General features: G+C 38.0%; 1 protein-coding gene across 1 annotated transcript; it reads right to left on the reverse strand.

Annotated features, from left to right (window-relative positions):
- Positions 1 to 164: 164 nt before the first annotated feature.
- Positions 165 to 5,442, reverse strand: LOC149817219 (gibberellin 20 oxidase 1-D-like). The gene is made up of 5 exons (XM_089987047.1): positions 5,003 to 5,442; positions 3,703 to 4,024; positions 2,452 to 2,710; positions 487 to 585; positions 165 to 313 (listed from the first exon to the last, which is right to left on the reverse strand). The coding sequence occupies exons 1-5, from the start codon at positions 5,440 to 5,442 to the stop codon at positions 165 to 167; spliced, it is 1,269 nt and encodes a 422-aa protein (XP_089843173.1).
- Positions 5,443 to 11,299: the final 5,857 nt, after the last annotated feature.

The following is an 11,299-nucleotide window of genomic DNA, read 5'->3' on the forward strand; positions in this document are numbered from 1 at the left end:
CATTCTCTAAAGGTTCTCATTTGATTAACAATAATAGCAAGCCTTGAAAAAAAATTGAATCGACTCACTTCCTTTCATAGAGATTGTTTTAAATTCTCTACGTAGTGTTTGAGCTTGACTATGGTGATCTTCTTGTCACCATAAAATTCTTGCTTTAGTACGGTTTATGCCTCCTTTGATTTAGTCGCATTTGCAATTCTCGAAAATATGACATATGTCACGGCTTGTTGCAACACCAACAATGTCTTAGCATCCTTCTTGCGACTTTCTTTGGCATCACCATTTTTCTCTCCTGATTTGGAGGCCTCTGCTTCTGCATAATCGTTCTTAACAAGATCTCATAATTCTTGTGAAAGGAAAAAAGTTTTCATTTTTATGCTCCAAAATTCATAATTCTCACCATTAAAAATTGGTACCAAGGACTGTGATAAATTCAACGTGTTTGGGTTACTGGCCATTTGCCTTATCTCATTTCAATCCTCTTACCAAGGATTGTTTGCACCAATAGACCCTTCCTTTTCTGATCTGAACCTGGCTGCTCTGATACCACAACTTGTTGGTAATTTTTGTTCTTCACAAAATAACCTGCAGAAATATTTAAGATGGAGGAAGGAAAGAGACGTATGGTAAAATAAAAAAAAGGAAAGGCAACACATCTCATTAATGTTTAAAAAATTACATACACATATATAGACTCTATTACTTGGCACACATGTATCCTCTATGTGACCACTACTCCATGTTTTACGTAACCACAAAACCACTATTCCTAAAAAGTAGAAACTACCCAATCCACTACTCCACTTCCTATTTTTCTGCATCCAATAAAAGGATGATCTTCAACAAGGTCTCTGCTCAACTACTAGGGGCAACTGGTAAACCTCACTAAGCTGAGAGGACATCACGAGTTTGAAACCCGTGAGAGGTGTAATTCTTGGTGAACAAAGGGGACTTGAGGTTTTTGCACAAAGGAGTTTGCAAGTGAGTAAGGTCTGTTAACCCAAAAAAAAGTTTGAACTTGGAGCAATTTAATCTAAGTGCAGACCAATATAGTCATGTCCTCTAGTGTAGTTTTTAACTAGCAAGTCAATATACACAATGAAGATTTGTCAATAAAGGCTCTTAAATTAGTGTTGAAAGTTCAAATGACAAGACTTTGATAAGATGTTCATAACTAAGCGAAGTAGGTTTCCAATATCAATGACACCAAGTGACATGGTTGGGATCTAAGTACACATGTGGGTTATCACCCTAGCTACTCTCTTGCTCTTGGGCTACTATGTGGGGCATCTTAAGCTTCATGAATCTCTAAAATTGAACTCCTTTTAATTGAAGTTATAGGATTTTCCATGTTGTATGAATGATATATATATATATATATATATATATATCCCCTTGTAGTTCACTTTTATGGAAATATGAATAGGGAATTGATAGAACACACACAACATTAAGTGAAGCTACTTGGTGAAAGTTAAGGGGTGAGGGCCCATGATTCAAGCTTCAACACATGGGCCTAAGGTCTAGTTTCATTATGTTCTTGCACAAATTATCTTTTGAATGTTGGAAGAGGAATGTGTGAGAGAAAAAGGCTTTGAGAAGGATGCTTGTGCTTGTCCTGTTTTGTTGATTGGAATATCAAAAGCCAACTATGATTGAGATGCTTAGGAGGTTGAATTTGCTACTCAAATGTTCACGATTGATTGGTTTTCAATCCCATCATTTCACAAATGGTCTAAAAACTTACAAAATGGGAAATAGAAAATTTATTCAATCTCTTTCAACTCACATCAAAAAGAATTTTTTGGTGTCAATGAGATGGACACTTAGGTCATGTCATGTTCGCATCAGTGAGAAAAATGAACATGCTCACAACTTTGGACTTGATTTGGAAAAATGTCTTTCTTTTCCTTTTCTATATATCATGAAAAAGAAACACACAATAATCATAATCTTAATCACGGAAAATAGTAATAAAATCATCATCATCATTTTTTTCTGACAGAAAGATCATCGACAACAACAACAAATTAAAGTAGTAGCAGCAATAGTACTAAGCTACCAGCAAAGAATAACTGTTGTGGGTGTTAATAATTGCTCCATAACTAGAGAGTTTAATCCCAATGTTGTGAAAAGCCATGGATCTTTTAAGTTACCAAACAAAAAAATTGCAAATTTCTCCTTTGGATAATTCATGGTTTTTGCCCAACACACGTTATTTTGGGGTTAGAAATGCCATATCCTGTCTAATATGAAGGCTTGCAGGTGTTCTTACGACCTCTTTTTTGTCCTTCTTGACAAGGTATTATTGAGACAATTTTACTTTTGTGCGGTTCAATATATGATGTTGGTTATGTTGGTCAACTGACCTAGCAAAATTTTGTGCAACTCTCTCTCTCTCAATTGTCACTTATTGAAAAAACCTATATAATTATTCAAATATTTAGTTACACGGTTGTTTAAGAAGCCAATTGCTAAAAGCATCAAGTGTCTTCATGTCTGCTCTGTAATGCTTCTGTGTGAACTCCAAAAGGGCTGACCAAGTGAAGTCCGGGTACGTTCTCTGACCATCCCTACGCACCAACTCCTCCGGTGGCTTCACAGTCCTTTCTTTGTTTGGGCAAAGGAAGAAAGCCAAGGATCTCCTCTCACTCTCTTTGTTGACAACTGCCCTATGCAGACAGCTCTTGTATTTTCCATTTGTAAGTGCCTGTCACGAAAAGGAAGCATGTCATTCTCAGTATATGAGGTAACCTATTATGGAGACATATATATATATATATATATATATATAGAGAGAGAGAGAGAGAGAGAGAGGTGGTGTTCTAGGTGGTAAGCAACGTGTATATTCTAACCAAGTGACCTTTCAAAGAACCATTTTTTGGTTGTCTATATATGTTAAGTAATAACCTAACTTCTGTGGTTGAAAAATGGCAAAATCTTTTTCATTTACAACTATGTTCAGCTCTATCAACCAAAATCAACAAATAGTTTCATGTATATCTCTGTTTAGCTTTTTATAAGTTTCACAAATCAAATCACCAATCATTTTTAATTTACATTTGTATCTGTACGTTATATGAATTATGAAATCAACAAAAAGGCTTTTTCTTTTCGTTATACAGTTACAGGTCAAGTTCTAAGCATAAAAATAACAAAATATTTTCAATTACATCCACGCTTAGAAACAGTTATTGGTATCTAGATTTGGCTTGGACTATATATTCTGTGAATTAAAATTAATTTGGCAACTGTCTGCCACTAGAATATGAGAACTAGCAATTCTTGATAATTTTTTTTTGCAAATCTGACCCTGCAGACGTGTTAAACATGATCCATTTGCTACGGATCAAACTGTTGGATCATGCTTTTACCACAAAAAAACATGATCTTTTGATGTTTGAATATTTATGAAAATTTTGAACCTCCAATTTTCAAGTCTTAAAAAATCTTGCTTATTCATTGCAATTGGATGACTCAAGAGCCAGTCCCTTGAAACCAATCATATAGATCACATCCGTATAGTCATATTTAAGAAAAAAACCGAAAAACCTATGAAAATCTTGTTTCACACTTATTTCTCATATTCCAATGCATATATATATATATAGAGAGAGAGAGAGAGTTTGGACGCCACAATTGTACATTGTATATTTGGAAGAACTATGAAAAGGACAGAAAGATGTGGTGAAGGTAATGTACCATGAATGTGTCACCAATGTTGATGACCAAAGCACCAGGCTTAGGGGTGACCAGACGCCATTTACCATCAGCAAAAACCTCAAGGCCTCCAACATGATCTTGGTGAAGAATGGTAAGAGAGGTTGGATCACAATGGGGACCCGTCCCTAGTGTAAGGCCAGGTTCCTCACAGGAAGGATAGTAGTTGCATCTCATTATGGATGAACTGTCTTGGAAAAAACTCCTCAAACTCATTCTCTCCAGCCCTAAACTAATAGCCAGAAGCTCCGTCAACTTCAAAGACAAGTCTGTCATAGCTTCACAGTACTTCTTGTATACCAACCTACAACAAAACCAGAAGATCGACATTAAAGAAACTGAAAACTTTCAAATGTACAGAATGATTCATGTATGTGTGTTTTTGCATGTAATGAAAACAAAACTCTTAGCTATTTAAAGCAGTCCACAACTTACAATGCAAGCCTTATCACCACATTTGTCATGTATCATGTAATAATGTTGGTAGTCCTATGTAGGCCTGGTAAACAAGCTGAACAAACTGAGCTTGAAGTGTTCAGGCTTGGCTTATTCTTGTGACAAGTCAAGCAGAGTTCGCATTAATAATGAGTTTGAGTTCGAGCTGACTTGTTTATTGAAGAAATACATTGTTTTAAAGTTGGGAGAAATAGGATTAAACAAATACATACATACAGTATCTGTAAAATACTTAACCTAACCAGCTTCTACAAGTCGAACCAAGCCAAATGTCTATTTTTCATACTCAGCTTACAGAGGCTATTTTATGAGTTTGAATGAGCTCTTTATGAGTTGAACATGAGATGAGACCCAAGCGGCTCGGCTTGTTTCCCAGCCTAAGTCCTATGAACAATCTCACCATGCGCATATTTTCACAAGCATTCTTGCCTGTGTGTGGGTGTTTTACATGAGGGGAGGCAAAAACAAGCATGAATCACATAATGGTAATAGTCTGAAACTATCTATCACATGTTAATGCTAGTATGTCATGCATATGCATCCTTGGGAAATTGGCATGATACCATGACCAAGAAAAGACTGAAGCAAAATTTATGCTTCCCCCTCAAAAAAAAAAATTGAAGTTCATTGATTTTTCTTTTAATATGATGAGGAACCCTCGTCTAAGCAAGGAAAACCCTGGGTGGGTGCCTCACGGCCACCCTGCCTTACGTGGCCCACCTCTAAAAGCTACCGACACAGCCGTGCATGCCCATTAATGATAAGCATGCATGTGCATGTATGTGGATGCATGTGAGATGCATGGTGTTCCATATTTCATGCTTACCCTGTTGAAAAGGAATGTTGACCCATGAAGGACTGGAAATGGTCCAGCACAAGGCTAGGATCAGAGGCATGGAAGGGGAAGGAGAGAGTCTCCTTCCAAGGCAATTTGTAACCAAACCGGTGGGAGTGGCCATCAGCGAAGCCCTTCACCCTCTTCTTCTCAAGCAGTGGGAGCCTGAAGAACTCATTCATGTGATGAAGCGCAGCAGACATGACCTCCACATTCACCCCATGGTTCTGCACTTGGAAGAAGCCGTGTTTCCGGCATGCGGAGCCTACGAGCTCGGCGGTGAGCTGAATCGAGACCTCGTCTCCGGCGAGGAACCCCGCAAGGTCGATCACCGGCTCATTGAGCGGCTCGGCCTCTTCGAAAGCCGGCCGATCTCTCTCTGGCCATATGAAGCCCTCTGGCACCTTAGCATGTTCTGAAATAGGAGCCATGCTGGTGTGGTGGTACACGAAGAGAAAGAGTTGGGAGGAGGGGGGGCTTATATAAGGGTTGCATCTCATTCTTGCCTTAACTTTTTCCATAATGACATTCACATCCTTAAGATGACAAAAGTTAATCATTTTGTTGATGACTTTTGTGGGGTAGATTTGGACATGTCAGTTTCGAACTTTGGATTGTCATCCGTTCTGAATGTGACAATCATGTTCTTAATGTATGATGGAGCAAATGGGCCAAGTTGGGTCTGTGAGGTCGTGTTCATGTTCAAAACCGGGTTTGGATCAGACCTGATGATACTGGACCCGCATCACCGAGTCGAGTTTGATAAGTTTGTCTGCAAGATCCAGAGAGAATCTGAATTGCAAGTCTCTTTTGGCCACAGTCTTGCCATTTTAATGCAGATATAGAAGTCTGAAAAGGGTAAATATTAGATGTGCATATGTCATTCAGATGCATATTGAGATTGGATCTGGATCCAACCAGGATCATCCTAATTTAAGGTTGGGGTCCACCAAGGTCATGTATTGGGCTGCTAGGCCTAGTAGACTGGGCACAACCTTGCTTTCTCTTAAATCCTAATAGCCTTATTTAGACTGACCCAGCTTGTCCCCATCGGTACAGTAGTCCTGGACCTCCCTGATCCAAATTGGATTTGGACAGGACACACCTCACCCATTTTAATGGGTCTGGAAGATCTATGGTGGGCCAGACTTCTCTTTATCTTGGGTCCCCACTTTGAGTTGATGCATGTAGGTCTAGGGATACATTTGTCATTTTCAAAATGTCTATCCCTTCCCAGGGGGTAAAACCTTGTTTGAGAACATCCCTTTCTTGTTGTAAATAACAAGAATGACCTTTGTCCTGAAAATTACAAAAATACGGTTTTAAGGGCTTTGGTACACAGTGGTCTGAGTGCACTAAGCAAACACATGACAATGAACCCAAACTAAGCCCTTGGCTCGAACCAAAATGGCAAGTAAACTCAACCTGGTTCATTGATCCAAAAGCAACCTAAGCGCATTCGGTGCAGAACTAAGCAGCATTAGGACCGAGCTGAAACTTGCTATCCATAGCGTAGGCGAGCTCGGCTAGCTAGTCCAAACCTTAATACCTAGTGACTGAACCCACCAAGCAGACTAGACCCACCTGATCCACTAGGACAGGACCGAGCCAACCCTTGGAGGGGTCTGTATCCTTGACTAAGCAAGTAAGGGCATTTTGGTCATTTTGGGTGATGAGAAAGGCCAAAGTGCTGCCACTGGAAATGCCCAAACAGGCAAACACCATCCAATCCAACAAAAGGGACGATACGGAGGACAACAAGCCCCTCAGCACTTTACAAACACAACCACCACCACCACCACCACTCCCTGTCACTGTCACATGAAGAACACTGCAGCACTTGATTTTTTGACAAAAAAAAATGTTTTTTTGAGTCGGGAAAATCGATGCATTCATAGTCGTTGATTTTTCGCTCATCGGAAAAGCATGTATACAGGTAAGGTAAGGTAAGATTCTAGTGATCCAAAAGCCGGTTCACACTAAAAATAAACATGTAGTTCACATTTATGGTGTTAGATGTGAGAAAAATACAAACAAATAAATAAATAAATGGTGTTTGCTAACTCTAAGAAATGGTTGAAAATGGATAAGTTTAAGCAGATCCTGGTCCGAATTCTACTTAATAACAATACCCGATATAATCATGCAAAGCCCCCATTGAGCAGGGGGAAAAAAGACATGAAGAATCGTATTTGGAATTTCGTTGGATCCAGGTCCAGTTTCAAAACAGCCAACCAACTAAGGTTATTAGACATTCCAGAGTGCCTCCATATGAGATCAATAACCGGTCGTGAAAGATCCAACCCATTGGCATGGTCAAACAACATAGATCCAGTCTTTTCAGTCTTCTTAAGTAACTTGCCTGGTCTTTATGCAGACAAGACTAGAGCAAGTACAACTGAGCCTCTCAAAAAATTTGGGTCAACATGATCAAGGGAAGACTCAACTGAGTCAATATGGATCGGTTCAAATGGTTCGAAGATGTCCAGTTTAAGAAGGCCCAACTCGGATAGACTGAGGCCAAATTGTCCAAACCCAAAGAAACTCCAAAAATGGCCTTGATTGACATTGAGATCACTAAGGCTGTCTTCGAATGTCTGTGTTTTTAAAAATCGGAAGGGTCAGATTTGAGATCCTTGGATTTGATAACCAAGGATCTCAGATCCAATCCCAGTATCTGCGACAGGTCCGGCCGTCAATGGGTTGAGTATCCGACCCATCAGGGTGTATCTGGACTCATCCAATTAACAAGTTGACAGATTTGGGTTCGGCTTTGGGTTTTGTTGGGTCAAGAAAATGAAATCTCAAACCTCGAACCATATAATTTCGGAAGCTTACTTCTACTAAAAATCCATATAAAATACTTGGGTCATGTAGGATATTTCACAAAAAAAACTCAGGTTGGGCTGGATACCTGGCAAAAATCATCCTACACCTGACCTGCATACTACTTCGGTCAAGTTTGGATTGACCCAAATAATATTTGGGTTGGATTTTTTATGTCCAGACCAAAAGATTTGAGTTTGGGTCAGGTCAGCTATCCAATACAAACCCAATCCATTGACAGTCCTAAAGGCACGTCATTTAAACGCCTCGGATCCCATCATTTGAAATAGGATGGGTTCCATCATACATTCAATCCTAGCCATCCAACAGAACCATCTGACCGTTGATTGGATGGCTATGATTGAATGTATGATAAAACCCATCCTATCTTGATGGCTAAGATTGAATGTATGATGGAACCCATCCCATTTCAAATGATGGGATCTGTGTTCTCAAATCTAAGCATCGGTCCCGCATCACATCATCTTAAAAACCTAAGGAGACTATCTCACAATTAAAGGATTGATTTCCTTTTGCTTTTTAGATGTGGTCATTCAGGATGCATGTCTGCAAGGTATCTGCTGATGTTTTGCTTATGGTGTATTTGACATCGTGGCATGGGGCCATGATGCTTTAAACATCAATAGGTGATGTTTGTGCAAAATTAAGTCTGAACATGTATGATGTGACTGACATGACCACCATGATGGATGTCATGTCATAACCCTGGTTGACATGCATGATGTGTTTTTTTTTATGATCAAGCTGGGGGATTAAGGCCCCCTCCTTTCTGCAGACAAGCTCTAGTGATGACTATACAACCATGCAGTTATTCAATCACCCACTGTACCAGTGGGGTTCGAACTTGCAACGTCGCATCACATAGTGACTTGCACAAACTGCCTGTACCAAACAGCAAGAGGCCCCATTGGTGACACTCAAGATGTGGTTGGCATGTTCATGTCACAATCATAGTGACAGATCAACATATTTTGAAACTGTCACGATTTTTTCACAAGAAAACGACATGAGGTGAAAATTCTGATAAAATCATGCGATTGAAAACCTTGGCTATGGTGAATATATCCTGATTTATCATGATATTATCAAGAGATTCTATAATTTAGATATTTTATTTTTATTTAACAAACAAAAATTTGCAATTTATCGCAAAATTTTTCCTTGCCAATAGTCACAGTCCGACCCCGAAAGAAAATTATATAGGGAGTCAGCGTATCCTTAGCCCCTCATGCATCACCAGAGTTTCTCCTGATTTTTTGAGAACTAGATTTTTTTTTTTTGAAAAATCTAGAATTTCTCATAATTTCATTGTTTTGCATTTGGCACGTGAAAGATTTGTTGGTTCAAATGTGATAACTTGATTTTAGTGCAATCAACCAAAAAAGTGCAAAATTCTAATTTGAATACAAAATGAAATTCAGCAGCATTAAAAAATAAGCCAATTTATTTCCTATAAATAAACCTTCATTATTCTTTAAACGGCATCATATTAATTGCTATACAAGGTCCCAAGTGTTGCACCATTATACTTGCAAATATTCTAAAGCAATGGGAAAAGGAACTATAATAGCCAGTCACAATTTTATCACATGTTCACCTCTCTCTCTCTCTCTCTCTCTCTCTCTCTCTGTTTTTTTTGAAAATATATTTTAGGTTGCAATTTAGTCACAAGCTCCTATACCACTTCAAACAGAATGGAATAAACAGGGATCTGATCACATGAAACAATCTGGGTTGCTCCCTCTCAGTGTCCAACTTGTTTTAGGTACCCCAAAAAAAACTTAGGACTCTTTTCCATGACTTCCTCTATCAGGCATGCTACATGTGGGGAAGGTCATCATCAATCATCTTTTGATCAAGAACGTTATTATCTGAAGGCATACAGGATCCAGATTAAGAAATTCAAGATTGCAATGCTACATCTTTGTTCAACACTAACTTTATGCCATCAACATCAGTCATTTCCTTTTCATGTCTAAACATTTACAGAATTTCACTTACATCGTAGCTTTCAGTTTTCCCTTTGAAACATTATATTTGTTTCTTTCAATCAGTCATCTGCTCTTCTTCTTTCCCAATTTTGTGGTGTAGATCGAGATGTTCGATCTTCTATCCCTTTTCTATTGTCCCTTTGAAAGGAAAAACAAAGGCTTATTTACAAAAAACGTACCTAACTTTTATGTAAATTCAAATTCATACCTAAAAAAATTATTATTAAAACCATACCTGGTGTTATGTTATTCAAATTCACTCCCCTTGTAACTATTTTCCCTTTAATCATAGTTAATAGTTAATAAATTAAAAAATATGCAAGTTATAATTGTATCCTCATCAAATTTGTTTTTTTGCCCAATTTACCCTTATTAAACTCTACATATACATATACAAGAGTAAAATTGAAGTTTTCAACAACAAAAATATGAATTTGAGCAAAAATAGAAAAGGCTAACTTAGGATTTTACCATAGGTATGCCTTTCGATAATCACAAAATAAACGAGGTATTCATTTGAATTAACAAATTTTGGGTATGAATCTAAATTATAATATATTTTGAGCATGTTTCTGTAATTATCCCATAAATGAACACCAAGGTAAGCACATACAATCTTCGTTCTAGCTAGGGAACTTCAGTTTCCTTGTTCTTGAATGGCCTTAATTTGTCTTACCATAGTTTCTTGGTTCAAGATACTAGTGGTTCACCATTACCAAAGAACCCAATAAATAATACGGGAAACTTCAACAAAATGGTGTGCACATTTATTCTTCTTTTTAAAAATGATAATAAGGGGATACTATTAGGTTGTTATGGGCCTTATGGTGCTCATCAAAGACTGATTTTCAACGAGCTTTAAATTAGAAGAAAAAGAAAAGAAAGCGGAAAATCGAAGGTTATTAAAGCATAAAACTAATGTCGCCTTTACACCTCGGCATATATTTGAATCCTGGATGAAGTTGTGCTTATTAAAAAGTTGTTTTTACAGAGAAAATTAATATTCTAACAAAGGTTATTAAAGCAAAAAACTAACATCTTCATGCCTCGGCATGTATTGGATTTCTTGATGAAATTGTGTTTGTTAAAAACTAGATTTTACAAAGAAAATTAATATTCCAACAAAGGTGGAAGATTTTCAGCCAAACTTACCACGAAAACCTTGGCGAACATGGTAGATTTACATATAATGACACAACTATGACTAGTCACACACACACACACACATACGAGTATGCACTTACATATTAAAGCATAAAAAAAAACCTCCAATGTTTAAGTGTAAGATTGCAGGTGGGGAGGGGAAACAGTAAAAGTTTCTGGCAGGATGTCTGGATTGCAAAGATTCTGCTTAGATACAAATTCCCTGATTTGTTTCACTTTTGTAGAGGCAAGGGGGCATGGTTGGGCAGGTTTGGTTGACTAGCGAGCAGGGGAAAGCTATGCGAGA

This window comes from Nuphar pumila, chromosome 14 (assembly GCF_984573655.1).
Source record: "Nuphar pumila chromosome 14, dmNupPumi1.hap1.1, whole genome shotgun sequence".
Lineage (NCBI taxonomy): Eukaryota > Viridiplantae > Streptophyta > Magnoliopsida > Nymphaeales > Nymphaeaceae > Nuphar > Nuphar pumila.